At 38.0% G+C, this 20,866-nt stretch overlaps 1 protein-coding gene across 1 annotated transcript in view; it reads right to left on the bottom strand.

The window, feature by feature from the left end:
• The window catches only part of TTN (titin), a 321,905-nt gene that overhangs the window by 90,772 nt on the left and 210,267 nt on the right, over nucleotides 1–20,866 (bottom strand). The window contains exons 188-217 of the mRNA XM_075069826.1: nucleotides 18,440–18,490; nucleotides 16,731–17,126; nucleotides 16,245–16,520; nucleotides 15,252–15,527; nucleotides 14,960–15,099; nucleotides 14,322–14,448; nucleotides 13,969–14,232; nucleotides 13,597–13,863; nucleotides 13,183–13,446; nucleotides 12,948–13,087; nucleotides 12,701–12,827; nucleotides 12,329–12,595; nucleotides 11,960–12,226; nucleotides 11,055–11,321; nucleotides 10,820–10,959; nucleotides 9,846–9,972; nucleotides 8,905–9,047; nucleotides 6,342–6,465; nucleotides 5,476–5,742; nucleotides 5,226–5,323; nucleotides 4,886–5,054; nucleotides 4,521–4,787; nucleotides 4,134–4,400; nucleotides 3,763–4,041; nucleotides 3,253–3,661; nucleotides 3,011–3,135; nucleotides 2,653–2,919; nucleotides 1,278–1,547; nucleotides 714–1,016; nucleotides 295–597 (exon numbers count right to left, since the gene is read on the bottom strand). Coding sequence (XP_074925927.1) covers nucleotides 295–597; nucleotides 714–1,016; nucleotides 1,278–1,547; nucleotides 2,653–2,919; nucleotides 3,011–3,135; nucleotides 3,253–3,661; nucleotides 3,763–4,041; nucleotides 4,134–4,400; nucleotides 4,521–4,787; nucleotides 4,886–5,054; nucleotides 5,226–5,323; nucleotides 5,476–5,742; nucleotides 6,342–6,465; nucleotides 8,905–9,047; nucleotides 9,846–9,972; nucleotides 10,820–10,959; nucleotides 11,055–11,321; nucleotides 11,960–12,226; nucleotides 12,329–12,595; nucleotides 12,701–12,827; nucleotides 12,948–13,087; nucleotides 13,183–13,446; nucleotides 13,597–13,863; nucleotides 13,969–14,232; nucleotides 14,322–14,448; nucleotides 14,960–15,099; nucleotides 15,252–15,527; nucleotides 16,245–16,520; nucleotides 16,731–17,126; nucleotides 18,440–18,490 — 6,687 coding nt within the window. The remainder of the gene's footprint in view (nucleotides 1–294; nucleotides 598–713; nucleotides 1,017–1,277; nucleotides 1,548–2,652; nucleotides 2,920–3,010; nucleotides 3,136–3,252; nucleotides 3,662–3,762; nucleotides 4,042–4,133; nucleotides 4,401–4,520; nucleotides 4,788–4,885; nucleotides 5,055–5,225; nucleotides 5,324–5,475; nucleotides 5,743–6,341; nucleotides 6,466–8,904; nucleotides 9,048–9,845; nucleotides 9,973–10,819; nucleotides 10,960–11,054; nucleotides 11,322–11,959; nucleotides 12,227–12,328; nucleotides 12,596–12,700; nucleotides 12,828–12,947; nucleotides 13,088–13,182; nucleotides 13,447–13,596; nucleotides 13,864–13,968; nucleotides 14,233–14,321; nucleotides 14,449–14,959; nucleotides 15,100–15,251; nucleotides 15,528–16,244; nucleotides 16,521–16,730; nucleotides 17,127–18,439; nucleotides 18,491–20,866) is intronic.

The raw sequence follows: 20,866 nt of genomic DNA, 5'->3' as shown, positions 1-20,866 counted from the left end.
GAACTGAAAAAGGAGATTTGGAATTATCAACTGGAAAAGGAGAGCAGAATTACTTGGAATAAGATCTGTCATTGTTATTCTTAAGAGTGGCTAATTTACAAAATGATTGCAAAATATTTCTGATGAATTCAAAGAAGAAAAGTAGGAAGAGCTAACTTGGCTTACACTACTTTTTCCCCACACATCTCACCCTCTCTGCTCCACTCTTGGCCTTTTCTGTACATATGCTGTACAAATGATCACAATTTTCTTGTATTATAAAACAATCAACACTGCTAAAACTTTCATACTCACCAATTGGGTCCATAATTTTAACAGCTCGAGTAGCAGCACTTGGTTTGCCAACTCCAATCTGGTTTTGTGCTCTGACTCTGAAGTAGTATTCTTTGTTTTCCACAACATCAGTCATGGTAGCAGCTAATTCATGTGCTGCAGTGGTCATGGCTGGCTCCCATCTGATTGAACCTTTGTCACGCAATTCAACAATGTAGCCAGTAATTGGAGAGCCTCCATCATACTCTGGTGGCTCCCAGGTAAGTGAAGCACCAAATCTGTTCACATCAATAACTTCTACATTCAGAGGAGGACCAGGAACATCTGCAATTTATTTTTTGTGGGAGGGAGGGGAAAGAACAATAATGCATGTTGGGAGAAAAAATGCAAAAACATATCTCAAAATAATGTTTTTAGTTATTTTCAAAATTGTGGCTTACCAAATTTGCTCTTTGCTTCAACAGGTGTGTCTGTTTCCACTGGTTCCCCAGTGCCCACTCTGTTTTTAGCACTCACTCGGAAGAGGTACTCAACTCCTCCTCTCTGAAGTCCAGTAACAGTATATTCACAACTGTCAGCATGGTCAGTGGCCAAAATCCAAGTCTTACGTTTGATATCACGTCTTTCAACAACATAGCCAATGATTTTACTTCCACCATCACTTTCTGGTTCCTCCCAGGCAAGGCTAACTTCACCATCATAAGTTTCAGTGACTTCTAAGTTTCTAACTGGACCTGGAACATCTGAAATGTATGTGAAAAGCATTTTATGTATAGCTCATCTTTGTTTTTACTTTGACCAACAAGCAAAGAGTAAGCTGCTATTGGTTACGAATTGCACCGAAGTAGCTTATTCCTGCTTGAAATGAGGGTAAAACCCCACCATTGCAAATGATGGCATTTTTTTTCTACATGTCCCATAGAGCTAAACTACTATATTATGGCAATAGCTGTAAACAGAGCAAAACCCAGTGCAGACAAGACCTTAATAAATGAAGAGCTTACCAATAACATTTACATTGATGTGTGCTTCAGCTTTGCCATGTTTGTTTTGGAGTATAATCTTGTATCTTCCTTTATCGGATTTCTTTGCTTCTAAAATTTTGAAGGTGGTACTGTCGGCCGTTGTATCAACTGTGTGTGTTGGCAGGCTTTCATCTTCTTTTAACCACTCGGCTTCTGCTTTTGGGTAGGCATCATATGGAACAACCATGGTCAAAGGCTTCCCAACATCAACCACAAGATTTTGGTCAGCAGTCTTGATTCTTGGGGCAGCTAAAGAAGACCAGTGAGGCAAATGAGTGTTTAATGTTTTCAAAACTATTAAATATACTTCTTGCATATTCAATACAGATTCTAACTCAGAAAAAGTAATGGGAGTTGTATATGAATCTGAAACTATTAATGTATTCATGGAGTTGCCCCAAATGGCGAATTCATGCTGGCCAGTGTCCATTGAGCACCTGATCCTGCACTGAAGTCAATGGGAGATTAACCACTGATTTCACTGGGCCCGGGACCAAGACCTGGCTGAGTATAAGGGAGAAACTGTCCTGCATATATCTGGCTCACCCAAAACACAAAGAGGTCACTGCAGAGGCCTCCCCAATAATAACCACAGAGGAGTATTACAGGAGAGACCTAAAGGCCACAAGGCAAAATCCATGTATTTTTGCATGGTACCCTGAAATGCACAAAGTAATAATAACAGCTAGTTCTAATATAGACGTTTTCTTTAGTAGATCTCAGAACACTTTATAAAGGAGGTCAGTATTATTATCCCCATTTTATAGCTGGGGAAATTGAATTACAGCTGTCAAATGACTTGCTCAAAGTCACCCAGCAGGCCAGCAACAGAGCCTCAAATAGAACCAGGGCTCCTGAGTCCCAGTACAGTTCTCTATCCATTTGGCCATACTGGTGTGTGTGTATAAAAGTAGGGAGAAGAGGGCTGCTGTTGGGCATTAACACAATGCACTTTCATGGTCTGAAGCTGCAAACTGGCACATGAGCAACTTTACTCAAGTGAGTAACCCCACTGAAATGACTTTAAAAAAAAAAAAGAGAGAGAACTGCAGTGGCACACTATGTATGTTCCAGATGGTCTTTACAGCATAATTCTTTCTTTTGGAAAAAAAAATGTATAAATTTTTCATATACAAACAGAAACTTCAGTTTGGCAATTTTCTTTTTTGACTGAATTATAATCCCAGTGGTGATGGAAAAGTAGTTTAATGAGATTCCAGATTGTCTCCACTTTACTACACATTCTAGTCCAACCTTCTGAAAAGGTATATGAAATGTTACATAACTAGTGACAATATCTTTATTAACTAATCTCAGATTTTATAAGATAAATACAATGAAGTAGATGACTTACCAGCCAATTCAAGTTTAGCTCTAGCTTCTTTATCTTTGGCAATAAATCTGTATTCACCTTGGTCACGAGGCTTTATCTCGCACACCTGCAGCCTATGGACTTTTCCTTCACTCATCATCTGATGTTTGTCACCCTGGACTATAATCATGTTATTTCTTAACCACTTGACTTCCACTCCATCTTTATTTAACTCAGCCATGAAGATTACATCAGAGCCTGGAGCTTCATAAATATCTTGTGGCGGTCGGATGATCTCAACAGGGATTTCTGAAATAAATACCCATTAATTTGAAAAGTGTTTAATCTTTCTTCTAATTACTAAGAACTGGCAGAAACTCCTTTTTAATTTTACATTTACCTTCAACAAAAAGTCTTGCCCTTGATTTCCTGTCATCAACTCCACAGGAATATTCACATTCATCTTCTAGTCTACAGTCTTTTATAATTAATCTGTGCAAATTTCCATCCTTCTCAAACAGATACCTTGATGGGGATAAGGGACGATGAGAGAAATAAGTGAATTAAAAGACAGAACAAACACCAAAATACGACAACCACATTTTGAAGTTTAACAAGAGAAGTGTGATAAAATGTGCATACTTTTTGTCTTCTCTGATTTCTCGTCCATTTTTGTACCATTTTACACTTGCTTTCTCTTTGGAAAGCTGGCAGGTAAAGACAGCATCATCAAATTCAGTGACAGTCTGGTCCCGTAGGTGCTCAATGAAATCTGCAGGTGCCTCTGTTATAAGGAGTTCTGCAACAGATTTGTCTTGTCCAGCAGTGACGGTGTATTCGCCTTCATCTATAAACCCGCAGTCTTTAATGATAAGCGAGTGTTTGTATTTGTCAACTTTGTACAAAATGCGTCTGTCAAATGTAACTTCCTCGCCATTCTTTGTCCACTGAAGGGTTACATTGAGGCGATTGACTTTGCACCAGAATGTGACCGATTTCTTCTCCATTGTCTCAATATCTTCAAGAGGGACAACAATTCTGAGATCCTCCTCTGTTGAAATGAAAAATAAAATATGGCTCATTTACATCCTTATTTAAATCAGCATTTGACATATTTAAATGTCTGTAACTTTTAAAATGCAAGTTACTTACCCAGTACTGTTAAGGCAGCAGAGCTCTTGACGTGTTCCCCTCTGGCGTTTGAAAGTGAGACAGTATAGGTGGCTTGATCTGCAAAGTGTGCATCTCTGATTCTGAGAGTGTAAACTAAATCCTTGTGGACCATGATGGATTTTGCACTATCGAATATTGGCTCCTCATTTTTGTACCATTTAGCTTTGGCACCTTCTGTATTGACCTCACAGTTAAAGACAAGTTCTTCTCCCTCTTTAACTACTTGATCTTTAAGTGGAGTTATAATCCTGAGTTTTTCTGAAATTGAGAAAAAATATTGCATCTTTCATACTATAAAAGAATAAAATAAAATGTGTGCACACAACTTACCAAAATAAACAAAAGCTTACCAATCACTTTTAAGTGTGCTGTTGCTTTGATTCCACCAACCATGATGGAATACTTTCCTTCATCTCCCAAAACAGAGTCCTTAATGACGAGTAATCTCTTTTTGCCATCTGAAATGATGTCATACTTATCACCAGCCTCAAGTACTTTATTACCCCTCAGCCACTGTACTTCAAAGCCATCTTTGGATATTGAGCAGACAAATTCAGCTTTTTCTCCTTCTAGTATTTCAACATTTTGTGGTCTGGTAATAAATTCTGCTGCAAGTTCTGTAAAAATAAATGGTGAACATATGCTATTTTTTTCTGTATAAACAGAGCAAAAGAAAATTGCATACCCTTGTCTACCTGATTTTTCTGTGAAAAAATATACCAAAGTAATTTTCTTACCATGTACTTTGAGTTTGCCAGTTGTGCGAGTACTTGGAAGCCTACAGCTGTATTCGCCAGCATCATCAAGGTGAGCATTATGAATGACAAGAATTCTCTTTCGGCCATCAGCAATTTGTTCATATCTACCACCTTCAGGTAATTCCTTATCTCCTTTAAACCAAGTAACTTCAGCACCAGGCTTAGAGACTTCACAAATGAATTTCACAGTGTCAGTTTCATTTACTTCAATATTGGGAAGATTTTTGGTGAAAACAGCTTCCTCCTCTATAATAAGAAATTTAGAAGCATTTGATTAAAACAAAATGCTCAAGCTATTGTTCTTCTTTCACATGAAGTATATTTAAGAGTAAATTTAGTTTTACCTATAACTGTTAGGATGCCCGAGGTTCTAGCTGTTTTTGCTTCACATGCATATTCTGCTTCATCTTCAAATAGACATTTGTTGACCACAAGAATATGCTGGACACCTTTGGAAATTATGTCATACTTTTTGCCCTTTCTGATTTCAACGCCATCCTTAAACCACCGTACCTGTTTTTAAAGCAAATTGATATTGTAATACCGTTATTAATGTTAATGCATAGCATCATCAATTTTAGCGCTGTGTTACTTTGCAATAACATAAGATTGAGATTTTTTTTTTAAAAAAAACAACCTCACACTGAAGTATTATTCAGATAATAAGAACATGATATTACAGACCTTGACATTTGGGCGGGAAATTTCACATTCAAACCGAGCAATCTCTTTTTCTTTCACTTCCAGGTCAGTAAGGGGCTTTGTAAAGTCAACACGAAGAGCTATAAGAAAAAATATATATATTTTTTATGTCTCTCTCTCTCTCTCTCAAAGTTGAGAATAATCATAGTTATGCAAGAATAAATAATTACAGATGATAGCATTATTAATAATCATATTACTAACAACAAAGAGGTTAAATTACGTGACTTACGTTCCACATTCAGGAAGCAAGAGGTCTTGAAATCCTTAGCATCACAGGTATATGTTCTAGCATCATCTAATGTGCAGCCGTGAATAATGAGTTTTCTGACCCTGCCCTCAGCAATGATATCGTGCTTCTTTGTTTTGTGAATTTCATGTCCATTCTTGAACCATTTCACCTCTGCATTTTCTCTGGATACTTCACACTCCAGTACTGCAGTGGCTTCCTCCTCTACTGTCTGGTCCTCAAGTGGTTTAGTAAATTCAACTGGGGGTTCTAAAAGAAGGATAGAAATTAGAGATGAAGAACACCATAATTTTAGCCATCCAGCAATTAATACAGGATTAGTCCCTACAATACATTCCTGAGAGCTATGTCTAATCTAGTTTTAAATTACTCTCAAGTGATGGGGCTCCTATAATTTCTACTGGGACAATAATCCACAAGGCTAAAAGATTATACTGTTAGAAAATTCTTCACTATATTCAGTTTTTTTTTTTCATTTTTTCAGTTTTAGTAAAAACATAGATGAGGATAAACAATTTCCTTGTCTCCTTGATGCTTACAGGTTTAGGTACTTGTAAATCATTATCACAAGCCCCTGTACCTTAATTTGTTTAGCCAAACTGTATACATGTATTGTAGTTTTCACCATTTCTTATAAGTAATTCCCTGCAACCATTGCAATTGTTTTTGTGTCTCTTCTCTGAATTTGCTCCAGTTTATCAATTCCTTTCCAGTACTGAGATAACTAGAAGGGTATGTAGTGTTTTAGGTCTGATCTAACCAGTTTAATATAAAGAGTACCCATAAACTTCCTAATCCAGGAGGGATTAATAATCATCAGACAGATATAATTATGCTAACCAGTTTACCTTTTACAAAAAGATTTGCTTGTGTTCTGAAATCCTTTGCAGTCAGTGAGACTTCTCCAGCATCTGTTAACTTGACATCTCTGAGAACAAGCGAGTGTACTCTTCCTTCAGCACGCGTGACAACCTAATTAAACAAAAAAGCATTTTGTAAGTATCTACATTAACTATAGCAGGACCCTTCAATTCAATGTCATTTACTCTTTATTATTTTTATTGTGTACATATTTTGGACAATTTCCTCCTACATATGCATGGTGGATGTAGGACACTTTCAAGATTTTTGATATATATATTCCTCTTATCTACACAGGCACTGGTATTAGAGTACTCCCACCCGCTCCAGTGAGAGGAAGTATATGTCAAAATCTAAAGAAATTACATGATATATATAATAATAACTTAAAAATATATGTTCATATTCACAGTGTGTGTGTTTAAAATAGATTAATGACCTCCTGAATAAAACAAATAAATATATTTATTCTCCTTTGTAAGAATGCATTAATTGCTATCTTAGCTCATTGATTTTGTAAAATGGTGCTTAATTGAGACCAAGTTTATTTTGAATTGGTGTCTATAAACATCAAAGTAAATATGGGCGGTGACAATAGCTTTATGGTGAAAAGTGGGTATTCCTTGTGACTATGTCTGAAGTAAAAGCAATAGGAGAAATGTGCAAGATCTGAAACTCTCCTTATACACACATTTTACTCACTGTGATAACATTATACCAGCATATTTTAGTAGCCAAGGACCCATAGTGAAAGGAGTGCTCCATGATGGTCCAATGCTGCATCTACTCTTGAATCATCTGTTGTAACTGCACTATTCTTAGCTCTACATATACTCTAGGAATGGACCCACCAGCGTTACAACCACATAGAAGGCTCCCACTACCAAGAGAATGAGGTACATAAAGTATCTCCTAAAGAATTATTTTTAATTATTTGTAGGAAAGTATAAAATCAAGCAATAGAAGTAGTTCTGGTAAGGTGAAGGCAAATGGGAAGTCTAAATTGAGAAGGAAAACTGAGGAGATGGAGTCTGTTGCTGAGAATACTCATTATGCCCAAAAGAAATATTTATATCTTTGAAACAGTTAGCTGAAAGAAGTCCAGATGAAGTAATGAATTTGCTTGACCAAGATAGTTTAATGTAAAGAACAGTCAAACCTCAAATCCATTTTCTTGTAGAGTCAGTTTGACTCTCGGAAACAATGGTGACAGTGTTTAAAGAGGTTAGAGGAAGTGATGCATCAAATAAACATGGAGTGCCTGAACGCGTATTCCTGTACAACCAAATCTTTTGCTGAAGCCACTATGAGCTGTGAATGTGTAGGGGAAATCAGAATTAAGGTATAAAATCTCATTAAGTAGTTGAAAGGAGTCACAAAGTGGCCCAAATGGACCAGAATAAGATGATATCCCTTAATGTTTAACTGAAGTTTCAATATCTCTTACTATATTTTGCAAGTCCGTAGTAATGATTAATCCACTTCGTTGACTCAAATCCTTGCACCTTTTTATTTCAAAATATGAAAGTGAATTTTACCTTGGTTTATTAAACCTCTAATTGGCAGAGTTTCAATTCTGTTTACAGATCTTTAAGTATAGCAATATGGATGACAGTCCTGAGTTTGGCTAAACTGAGTAAAACTCAGAAAGATCTCACTGAAAACAAGAGTCCTCTTATTAATATATGAAAAATCTACAGTAGAAATTAAACTACACTTCAATTTTCATTAAAGAAACACCTACCAGCATTATTACAAATTCTGAAATTTCATTAACTTGTGTAATTCCTTAGATATTTACTTGTGTTTCCCTACAAGTATTTAACTAGAGATCTGAAGGCATTATACCTAAAATGAGTACCTAATAAAGAATGCATCCAAATAACTGCACCTTAAAAATCGTAACATATATTTTATATTTTCATAATATATTCCTTACTGTTGGCAAACTTAAAATATTCAATTAACTACATTCCAGGCAGCTCAAATCTCAGAGCTAAGAGCCAGCACTTGAAGAGGGTTAAAAATAGCTAGTGAGAAATGCTTGGCAAGCAAACCTGTCTAGAAAGTTATCTGGAAAGCCTGATCAAATGCCTGAAATGGAATTTCAATCTTCTTAATCCCCATATATGCAGAACTGGACCGCAGCTCTGCTTTCAGTAGAAAGAATCAGGAACAGTATTTATTCATAAAACTCACTCAAACTGCAACACACCTTAGCAGGAACCATTTCATACCCCTTGTTGCTGCAGTTGCCAACAATTCAGGCACAAAAAGCTTTTTATTCTTGTGCCAGTGTTTTGAGACCTTCTAACTTTTCTTTGTGTGATAAATACACATGCTATTTCAGCCCCACTTTATTTACAGAAAAATACAAATGTATGTTTAAGTGAGAACACGGTACATCTGAAAATAGAAGCAGCACATTCCTCTATCTTAGTGCTTCTGCTGCTGGAAGGAGGGAGGTAAGACATAAAGGAGAGTGGGGAGGAAAGGAAGAAAGGGGGAAATTAGGAGTGGAAGAAAACAGGTGGCAGGAAGTCTCTTTACCTTGTCACTGGGTTCCAGTTTCTGTCCATGCAAGAACCACTCCACCACGATTCCCTCATAGGAGAGCTCACAGTCAAAGGTGGCTGATTCACCAGCTGTCACTGTTACATCCTTGAGTGGTCTGAGCAGGCCAATTACTCGTGCTTGGCGAGGGGGAGAAATCATCTTCACATTAGTCACTTCACTCAAGAGAGGGCTGCTGTCCTACCCACTAATCTCTATGGTGGCTTCTCCCAAGAGAGAGAGACATGGTATTGCAAAGCTATTTAAATTCCCTAACTAGAAGGGGGCCACTTGAGGTTCTTAGGGGGAGGGTTGGGCACTGGAGATTCCTTATTTGCAGAGCCTGTTTCTTTAAAATGAACAAGGTCAGCAGGAAAGTTGCATCTGTCTCCCTGCCAAGCCCTGCATGCCTCTTGCTAGATAAGGCATGTGCCTTTCAAAATAGTGAGAGCTAGGATTGGAGGGAGAGACAAGTGGTCTCCAACCATGTGATCTGTCCCTGTCCATCAAGCGCTTAGTTCTTTCCCCCAAATGTTAGTGTGGTGGTATCCCAGCAATTGAAACCAGAAATGTCAGCACAATAAAGCTTTTGGTTGTAATACTTCAGTTGCATAACAACTGATGATGCAAGACCACCCAGAAGCCTTAAAGTCAATGTCCTTTAAATCTTGCTCTAATAAAAAGAAACTATAAAAATTATATTTAAAAAAATTCTTAAACTAACAGGGATCAAGGTAATCAGTGACCAATACTTTAGAATCACTGTCCCTTCAAGGAGTGACCTGGGGCTTGGTGCAGTTTAGTGAGTTAGCCACCCATTCCCAACAACCAGCTGGTGATGTAACGATTTGGTTAGTTTCATTTTAATTAATTTCTTCTAGTTTTAAAGACCCAGCATTCACTGTATCTATTCATTCACATACTAATAAGACACTTACGTTTCACTCGAAGATGAGCACTAGATTTGGCATTTGCTGCTTGGAAGTCCACTCCACCAGCTTGGTCCAAACGTACATTGTACAATACGAGGAAGTGCTTTTTGCCTTCCTCCTTAATTTCACACTCCTTCAAGAAGGAAAACAACAAAATATAGAAGTAGCAAGTTGCATTTATAGAATTTCCGCAGACACACAAAGTATATACTGTATGTAAAACAATACCCCTATGCAGAATATTTTTTAGAGATACATGTAGCCTTGCTAACACCTTTCTCTCTCTATTATTTCTAAAATATCCATAATGTCTAGGCAATAGATACTTTTGAAATCTGAACTGCTACTAAATTGCCTAGTACAGCCCACAATTCAAATGATGTGCTTGCTCATAATCCACTCAAGGGCTATTTCCATAAGTTCTGCTGAAGATATAAACTTATTCATGAACAAACGCACTGACAAAGTGGGATGTTGGGAAGAACTTAGATATATTGAAGACACTGGCTTGTAAGCACTAGCAGTAGCAGGTTTCTGGCAATGCTAATGAAGATATCAGCGGTCTCTAATTACAAAAAATAACCCTCATTTTAGATCCACATTTCACTCTCTCTCTCACAGACACACAAAGTTACAACTATCTCACTTTTCCTATTGTTTATTTACATCAGGACTGCTGAATTCAGTGTTGCCAACACCTAGGTTTTTATAGTTAGTCTCTCAATATTTGGTGGTTTTTTTTTTTAAATCACCAAAAGTCATGCAAATATGTAAGACTTTCAGCCTCAGTTTTGTTTTTAAAAAGTAAGTTTGTAGCCTTCCTGGTTGTGGAGAAAAACAAAAAAATCTGAATCAAGTGCACCTAAAATCTCAAAAGTTAGAAGGTAAATTAAAATAATCTAAAATGTATTTTTTTATCTCATAGTTGTTATGAATCTCTATCCACACAGATGTCTGGGCTTGATCAGCATTATGCTTACAGGTGATTGGTTCAGGGTTTCTCCTTTTAGTTTCCAACTGGCGTGGACATCTTCCTCAGAGATTTCAGTATCAAAGCGGGCAGTCTCTGTCTCAATTACCTCCACACTGTTCAGGTGGTGCAAAATCTTAATATCCCGTTCTGAGGAATGAGAAAAACAAAGGAAAATTTGATGCCATCAGCCTGCAACAGAAACTCAGGAGAATAGCTTTACAACACTGATAAAACCACCCCACCTTCAATGTTGAGTTTGGCAGAGGTTTGGTCAGTGCCACAATCACAAGTGTATGTTCCAATGTCTTTCTTCAAAGCTTTCTTGAGGATTAGGATTCTCTTTTTGCCATCAGCCTTGATAACAACATTTTTTGATGGAGTTATTTCTTTGCCATCTTTCATCCATTTCACAGGAGCATCTGCTTTGCTAATTTCACATTGTAAAATCACTTCTTCTCTCTCTACAGCAGTATAATCTTGAAGCTTTGCAGTAAAGTAAGGATCTCCCTCTGCAAGTACAAGTTGAGATAAGCATATGACAATTTTAATTGTTTTAAAAGCACAATTAGTCCTTTTTATAAAGTTTGTACCATCTTAGGTCATGCAGGATACATAAGGCATATTCCCAAAGCTTTTTATTCCTGTCAAGTATCTGAACAGAGGAATAACAACAATAAAAATTATAACATTGTTATTTTCTGAGTATCCCAACATTTTGATATATATTTATGTTGGATGTGGTGGTTTGATTATAAAAACCAGCAAAAACCTATTAGCATAACTATTCAAAAGTAGCACGGGAAGAAGTACATTGAGAGTAATAAATGCTAACTTGTCTGGAAAATATTGTGCCGGCTCTCCAAAGAATATAAAGTGCTTAACAGCTCCAAAGCACTGTACACATATTAATCAATGAATCCTCACAACAGTTCTCAGAAGGTTTGAAATACTTAGTATTATCTTTGTAAACATAGAAATGCAGACACAAAGAGATTCAGGTGACTTGTCAAGAGCACACAGTGAGTTTGTGGCAGAGCAGGGATTTGTAAACAAGACTTTTTGATTCCCAATAGTGTGTTCTTTTTTTAGGAATACATATAATATCCAGCATGTGAATTCATACAGAATAAAAGTAGGATATACTTACCAATAACCGTGAGTTTAGCTTCAGAAGATTTGCTCATAGCTTCCACTCTGATCTGAGAAGTGTCATCAATAGAGAGATCTTTAAATGTGAGTGTATGGAATTTGCCATCGTCTTTCATTGAAACCACCTTACTGGTATGCAGTCGCTGGTCATTCTTGAACCAGGCAACAGGGATATTGTCATGAGATAGTTCTACAGTAAATTCTGCAGTCTCACGCTCCTTTGCTGTTACATCTTTGAGAGGAGTAATGAATTCCAGACGAATGCCTAAACAAACAAAGTGTCTCATTAATTATGATATTTATGTAAAAAACAATTGAAAGACAACTATCAAGTGTATTATCTGTAGAAGCATAAAGTCAAACAAACCTTCAATGATCAGCTTGGCACTTGTTCTTTTATCTTCAGCTTCAAACATATATTTAGCTTCATCCTCAAATGCAACTGTCTTAATTACCAGGGCATGTCTTGTGCCCTCTGAAATAATTTCAAACTTCTCATCACCCGTGATCTCTTGTGTTCCTTTCAACCAACGGAAAGTCTTGGGTTCCCTAGACACCTCACATTCAAACTTGGCCTCATCCTTCTCAAAGACCTTGACATCACTGAGTGGAGTGATAAAGATGAGAGGTAGTTCTGAAATCAGAGAAGATCATTACAAATTCAGAGATGCATTTATGCTTTTTTATTGGTAGACTTAATAAGAAAGTTTTGTATGCACTGAGAATGTGACCACTATACCTTTCACTTTCAGATTAGCTGCACTTTTAGCATTTGCAGCCTGGAAGGACACTTCTCCAGTCATATCCAGTTTGCAATTATAAAGGATAAGAACATGCTTCTTCCCATCTTCGATTATTTCACAGTTCTGGTTTGAAGGAGGAAATAAATATAATTTTTCTAAGCCATCATCCATCACATGTTACTATGGGGAATTTTTATTTTTAAAATGTACATTGTGATTTTAAAAATAATGAAAGAGCCTTACAGGTGAAGGTATTAAAGTTTCTCCCTTTAACTTCCATATGGGGTGGACATCGGGCTCAGAGATTTCAACCTCAAAACGAGCTGTTTCACCAACAAATACCTCCACTCCATACAGGGGGCGCTCCACTTTTATTATACGAGCTGGAAGCACACAAACACAGGTCAACTTTACTGTATTAAGCTATATGTTACAAGGTTTTCAGCTGGGGTCCAGTTGGGAAGGCATCGGCACTTACGCTCAATGTTAACATTAGCTTTTGTCTTGTCAGTTCCACAGTCACACTCGTAGTTACCCTTATCACCATCTTCAATCTTCTTGATTTTTAGGATACGGCGCGTACCCTCAGTCTTTATGGAGATTCTCTTGGAAGCTGTAAGCTCTTGGCCATCTTTGTACCATTTCACTGGTACATCTTTGCTAAGTTCGCACTCCAGAACAACATCATCTTTCTCTACAGCAGAATAGTCTTGTAATTTCACGGTGAAGTATGGATCGGCCTCTACAAATGGCATGTTGATTGTGAAACAGTTAGTAAACTCACAATCAATATATAATTGAAGGCATTTTGAAACGTAAAAAGTTATTAAAATAAATGTTTTGTCACTATTCCTTTAAGAAATTGTTTATATTCATGGTGGTAATACATTACCTAAGACTTGGAGCTTTGCACGAGTGTGCAAGCCCTTGACTTCAGCCTTTATCTCAGAGATATCATCAAGTGTCACTTCTCTCATTTCTAATTTGTGAGTCTTGCCTTCTGCATGAATCAGAACCGTTCTGCTTGTGTGGAGTTTTTTGTCATTTTTGAACCAGGTCACTACCATATCTTCATGAGAAAGCTCAAACTCAAAGTGAGCCGTTTCCCCTTCTTTCACTGTTTGGTCTTTTAGAGGTGTGATGAACTTCAACCTGACACCTATAATTAAACATTAACAGTACCTTAACATTAGGCTAGTGAAGTTTTAGAAGATGTGCTCTTTAATAATCTTCACATAGCCTCTGCTCATAATGAGATACTTGCCTTCCACAAACAATCTTGCTGTACTCTTCTTCCCTTCCACTTCAGCAGTGTATTCTCCTTCATCATCAAACTGTGAATCATTGATTACAAGGATATGTTTCTTTCCATCTGCAATGATATCAAATTTGTCTCCGACTTTGATGATATCAGTGCCCTTAGACCATATAACATTGGCTTCCCGGGTGAGGACACATTCAAATCGAGCTTGACGCTTCTCAGGAACAGTGACATCTTTCAGAGGCACAGCAAAGTCAAGTTCGATTTCTAGAAACAAAACAGAATTAATTTTTTTCAAGCACTCAGTGTGAACTTGGACTAAGTGATACTATACTCTATTTGCTAGTACAGTGTACCTTTCACTGTCAGGATGGCAGTAGTGAGCGCATTGAGTGCTTGGTAGAGGATTTCACCAGCCTGCTCCAGCTTGACTTTGTGTAAGGTGAGGAAGCGTTTTCCTCCTTCAGCTTTGATTTCACAAGTCTGGAGAAATTACATGTTTTTAGTAAGGAAACTGGTATTCTAAATACACAATATTAGACTGTGTTCATAAAAAAGAAACACTCTAAATCTTGTTTTACACACAGGGAATAGTTGCCTGTTAGAGAACAGTATTGTTACCAAATTAAAATGATTTTACTCAAAAGGAAATCTTAAAAAGTAAAATAAAATACATTTCTTTAACGCTTAACTCCTATGTTTAACTTAGGCACCCTCTAGCAATTTACATGGGCCTGGATATTTTTGTTGTGATGTGAAGCCTTGCAACTGATTTGATGTTATTTGTTGTGAAATGTAGTTCCTTGAGGAGGACCACATTTTCAGTCATCATAAAACTTAACCTCTCTAATTTCTGTGCTGGAGCACTGGATGACTGCAGAGACACAACAGACTAGCAAAAATTTTACAATGTGACTAAAATAAAAGTTTGTGGAACTTGCTCATAGCATTCTCATTTTAAATGAACTGCTTTTTTAAATGAGAGGATGCTTACAGGTGAGGGCCTCAGGATTTCTCCTTTCAGTTTCCATTCTCCAGGAATATCCTCCTCAGAAATTTCTGTGTCGAAGTTTGCTGTTTCTTTCTCATAAACGGTAACATCCTCCAGTGGTTTAAGCAGCTCAACCTCACGCTCTGAGATGCACAAGCAAACGTGTGTAACATAGTCAATGAAAGTTTTGACACAACTTTACAGCAGTTCAAGTTTTGAATATTCTTGTTTTGAAAGGGTTGAAAATACTGGCATATACAATAATTACATATAATATTCAGAAAAACTTCCTTACCACCAAGGGTCAGTTTAGCTGCATATCTGCGACCTTCAACTTCCACTGCATATTCACCAATATCTTCAGGTGTCGCTGCCTTTATTTTGAGGTAAATGAGATTTCCTTCTTTCAAGATTTCTGTCTTTTCCGTTGGTTCAGCTGGAATTTCCTCATCTCCCTTGTACCATTTAAAATTTGGTGTATCCTTGACAAGATTGCAAACAAAAGTAGCTGTACCCTTTGGTTTCACATGCTGGTCTCTTATAGGTTTCACCAACCAGTCTCTTATCATTTCTGCGTGAGAAAAAGTTAATTAAAAATTAGAGTTCATAGGCTATTAATACATATAAGTGGGTTCATAAATGAGAGAAATAAGGGCTTCTGGAATTTAGGTTATTCCAATAATAGAAGTTGTCATATGCAACCAGAGTAGAACATTTCCCAAAAACTTGTTTGCAATTTATGGAGGGCAGATGGCTAGGAGTGTCTATATCAGGATTGCCAAAAACCCAAAGATCCTCCAATAAATCATAGCAACTTATCGGGGAGCTGAGAGCAATCCATATACATGCCAAAATTATCTACTAATATTCAGCAGATAAAACCACCAAATAGGAAGTCCGCTTCCAACAATATTGATGAAATCTGGTTAATTCTGGCATAGAATTTCGAGCGCTATTCCCCACTGATCCTGACTGGGAGTTCCACATGAGGATCAATATGACCCTAATCCTATAAAATGGTAATTCTGATTCATCTCTCTTTGAGTAGCAGCTTTTCCTATTGCTTCAGTGGGAGTTAGGCTCTAAAATACCAAGAGTGAATATTTCAAAATGTGTTAAACAAAGGTGAAGAATAATGAATCCATTACCTAAGGAATAAAATACGGTGACCACCCTTTTGTGTTCCTTTTCAGGTACCAATCAAGTCAAACTTTCCTAATTTTAAAGCACCCCAAACATGAACATAAATTCAAAGGAGAGAAATTAGAGTTTGACTCTGATTGCTTACCTATTACTTGAACAACAGAGTCACATTTGAGGTCAGTATCTTCCACTGTCACAGTATAAGTGCCAGCATCAGTATCATCTGCATCCATGATGGTGAGGGCACGTTGCAAACCAATAATACTCAGAGCGTACTTTCCAGGCTTGTCTTTTATGATCTTTTCATCCTTCCTCCACACCACATCTCTCTCTCTGTTCAGCTCACAGCTCAGATAAAATGGCTGCCCTTTGACCACTGTGACTTGTTCCTCAAGAGTTTTCACAAAACGTACTGGTATTTCTGGGGGAAGAGGGAAACATATTTTGTTGCATTTTATTTTTTATACAACATAGAGATGCACTGCATATAGGATGAAAATATGAAATGATCAATGGAAATGACGACAATTACTGAAAACACACAATATACAAACATATTTAAAGCTGTAAATTATATCTATCCTTTAAGTTGTTGAAGAATCTGAAGCATATTCAGGGTACAAGGAAATACCTTCAACAATGAGTTTAGCTGTGGAGGTCTTTTCTTTGTTTCCCAGACGTAGCACACAAGTGTACTCGCCAGAATCTGAAAGCTGGACATCAATAATATGCAGCTTCCTGTCTTTGCCATCTGCAATAAACCGGTGCTTTGGGCTCTCTCGGATGTTATTTCCATCTTTCATCCAACTGGTAGTTGCAGTAGAGGGAGAGATAAGAACCTCAAAGATTGCAGAAGAGCCAATAGATTCAGCTTCTTTCAGCACTATGTCCTTCATTTCTTTGACAAACTTGAGTGGCACAGCTTTAAGTTGGTAGGTGAATGGTGGTTCTTCAGGAGGTTTTTCACCTCCACTGCCTGGCCTTAGTTTCCTCCTCTCCAGTTCTGCAGGGGATGGTGTCTTCTTGGCTATAAATCAGATGCAGAGATGAATAAACTTGTTCCAATTTAGAGTTTTGCTTGTATGCATGCCATAGAAGCTGGGCTGAATGAGGTTCATGAGCAAGACACTTAGTTGCCAGTTTGACAAAATTGACAGGGATGCAATTAGAGCACAAAAACTGCACAATCAAGCCTAGATTAAGCAATCCACAATTCTGTCTGGACCATGTTAAAAGCTGGGGTGCCCTGCAGTTCTTCATGCTCAAAGTTTCAACTGGGTTAAAGCATCCATTCAATTTTGTTATGTCTAAAACACCCATACTGAGATTTGATATGCCCTCCTTTACAGTTTTCCTCTTTGATTACAGTGTAGTCATAGTAAAGCTTAATTTACTTTGAACAGAATGAGGCAGAACATAATCAGAATCATAAATCTATTTAATCTGAATGGCAACATTTTAGAGATATTTTATTTAAAGTTTAATATTAATCTCTATTCTAAATTTCTCCTTTGTTTGAGTCAAATATGACAATATAAGCAAAGTTAAGTTTCATATCCTGTGTCAGTGGCTGAATCACATGGATTTTTAAAGATGATTTCATTAAAAATGTAACTTCAGAAATAGGAACAAATATTGTCTTGGGGAAAAAAAAGAGAGACACAGTTTAGACAGGGCCGCCCAGAGGATTCTGGGGGCCTGGGATCTTCGGCGGCGGGGAGCCCCCGTTTCGGCGGTAATTCGGCCGCAGGGGGTCCTTCCGTTCCGGGACCCGCTGCCGAAAGGCCCCGAAGACCTGCGGCGGGGACCCCCGCTGCCGAATTACCGCCGAAGTGCAGCCCAGTCTTCGGCGGTAATTTGGCAGCCGGCTGTCCCCGCCTCGGTCTTCGGCGCCCTTCAGCAGCGGTTCCGGGAACGGAAGGACCCCCCCCCCCCCAAATTACCGCCGAAGATTGGGCTGCACTTCGGCGGTGGGTCCCGCTTCGGCAGTAATTCAGCGGCGGGGGGGTCCTTCTGCCCCGGAGCGGAAGGACTCCCCCACCACTGAAGACCCGGAGCAGAAGAAGCTCTGGGGATCCAGGCCCCGTGACAGTTTTCCGGGGCCTCCGGAGAGAGTGAAGGACCCCGCCCCAGGGGCCCCGAAAAACTGCCCCACTTGCCCCCCCTCTGGGCAGCCCTGAGTTTAGATGAAACTTTATCAAATCCTTGTCATTCTAAGTCATATTTGGGAAGTCTGCTGTCCAGTCATTTACACCACAGAAAGCTGAAAGCATTCATTATCATTAGGATTTTATACATGCAAACTTTGCACTGTTTGTATTTTATGATCATTTTTCTTACCTTTAATAGGAGTTTTAACCTTGCCAGGTTCCTCTTTTGATGGTTTGGGTTCTGCAGTAAAACAGCAATCGTATTAGCAATGTATTAAGTCTGGTTAAGCAGATGTATGCATTAACATTAAGATAAAAATCTTTTAAAAAGTGACATTTTCTCTTTCTTCTTTCTCCATACATACATATATTCATACAGCGAGGAGAAGGGTGTAAACATATACATTTTTATACAACATATACTGTCAATAGTTAGACTGATATTGAATATTTTGAAGTATAGCATCTAAAACTGGATATCCTGTGATAGATATTAAAAGTGGAGCTTAGGAACCCTCCTTATAACAATATTTTGTTCTGTCAAAAAACTCAGTCATTTTTTTAAGACTCGCTGTGAAGTGGCTATTCACTAACCCTCAGCTCTCAGTTAGGGGCTTTTAAATCAAATGTAAACAAAAAAGCTGCAAAAGATAAATAAAATGGTACTCATCAGTTATGGGCAAAACAATGAAACTTTGTAAAATAGATGATTTCTCAAAGGACAGTAGTGGAAGAAACTGCCACTTAGCATGCTAGAACCTGTCTTTCCTGCTCTAGTGAGGTATTAAACAGAAGTACAAATCTAAATACCCTTAACAAGAGACATTCATAAACTATTGCATGACTACCCGAACACCAACGGAAACGAAGGCCATTTCAAAAAATTGCTGCCCACATAAATATCACTGCCTCCAAAGAACACCAGCCAATACCTTGACTATTGAGTACCAATAATAAAAAGCCATGTATGATCCACCCACCAGTAAATTGAGGTAGCTCAGATCTCTTTTTCAACCTGTTTTGACAGCTTTTAAAAGGTAAAATTGTAAAATTGTAAAATATTCTAAAACCAAGCCAAGAAATATACTCATCTATTCATGAAATACATGTTCAAAGGCAGAAGGCTATGCTCAAGAGTTAGGGATGATTTATCATAATTCATGTGTGTTTCTGCTTCACTCTGCCATTCATGAACTATTGTTTGCAGTGTTGTTGTCTCCATGCTGGTCCCAGGATATGAGAGAGACAAGGCTGCTGAGGTAATATCTTTTATTAGACAGAAGTTGGTCTCCCCCATCTTGTCTCATTCATAAATTATGACAGGTCGCCCCTCACTTTTTAAAATATTTTCCACATCACACTTCCTATTATCCCGCATTCTATATATGCATATACAATGATTGTTTTAAATGTTTGAGCGATATGAAATGCAGGACACGGAATGCAAGAAATGATAAAAAAAGAGGTGTGAGTGTGAAAAAATTGTGTGAACCGCTCTGCAATTTTAGAGTAACAATATATAGATGATTTAAACTACCATTTAAAATAATGTACAAATAATACAATGAACACAAAAAATACAGATGTATGTTCAGATGATACACACTAGAAGACAAGCTAGTGACAGATGTTTGAATGCCTGTTCAGAGAACTGATGTATTAGATGGAGATACAAAAGGTACTGAAGAATACAAGCAGACTGACAAATAAACACAAGCAGATAATGATGAAAAATGGTGTCTTCTTCCAAAGCTTATATGATGAGCTATCTGTGGAGGAGTCTGGTAGCAGCCTTCTCATCTAGCTTTCCACCAGACATTCCACAGCTTCTTTCAGCTCCTCAGATTAATCCAATTGCCAGTCATCTTCTGAAACTCTACCATGCTCGGTGAGATCCAGTCCCCAGTATTCTCTTTCTTCTTTAATGGAGTGATAACTTTATCTAGGCTTTTGGAGACTGAGACATCTTCTTTGTCGGGCATTCTATTACAAGACAACTTTTGGTCCAAAGGCTTTGTTTTCTTTGCTGTTTTCTTGGTGACAGGAGTACATTTTTTAATGCCATGTTATGCTGCTATTTTATCTGACATGTCTTCTGCAACAGAGAATTCTCTTCCAGAAAGCTTGAGTTCCTCTATATTTAAAGGAGATTTGTGTCTTTCAGTTTAAGATTTGTTCACTGTTTTTAAGAGCTGGGGTCAGGGCTGCCCAAAGGATTCAGGGGGCCTGAGGCAAAGCAATTTTGGGGGCTCCTTCCATAAAAAAAAGTTGCAATACCATATTTTTTACATTTCCAAATACATGATACTAACCAGTGAAATACATTCAAAAATTATTTTTTAATAATTTGAAAATACATGAAATACGTTATTTAAAAACATTAAATGCTTTAATGATATGTATGCACTTGCAATTGCATAATGGGCTGTCGCTGGGTGATGGTGATGGTTGGTGCCAATGGGCTGTCGCTGCCTGGGGGTGGCGCTGCTGTTGCCCAGGGCTGGGTGAGGACCTGGGCTATGGGTCAGGGGGTGCCTGGTTCACAGGGGCTGGGCTCAGAGCTGGGGGTCAGGGCTGGGGGTCAGGGCTGGGAGGGGCAGGCAGTTCAGGTGCAGGA

Source organism: Chelonoidis abingdonii, chromosome 10, assembly GCF_003597395.2.
Source record: "Chelonoidis abingdonii isolate Lonesome George chromosome 10, CheloAbing_2.0, whole genome shotgun sequence".
NCBI lineage: Eukaryota > Metazoa > Chordata > Testudines > Testudinidae > Chelonoidis > Chelonoidis abingdonii.
This window is presented reverse-complemented; position numbering and strand designations above follow the sequence as displayed.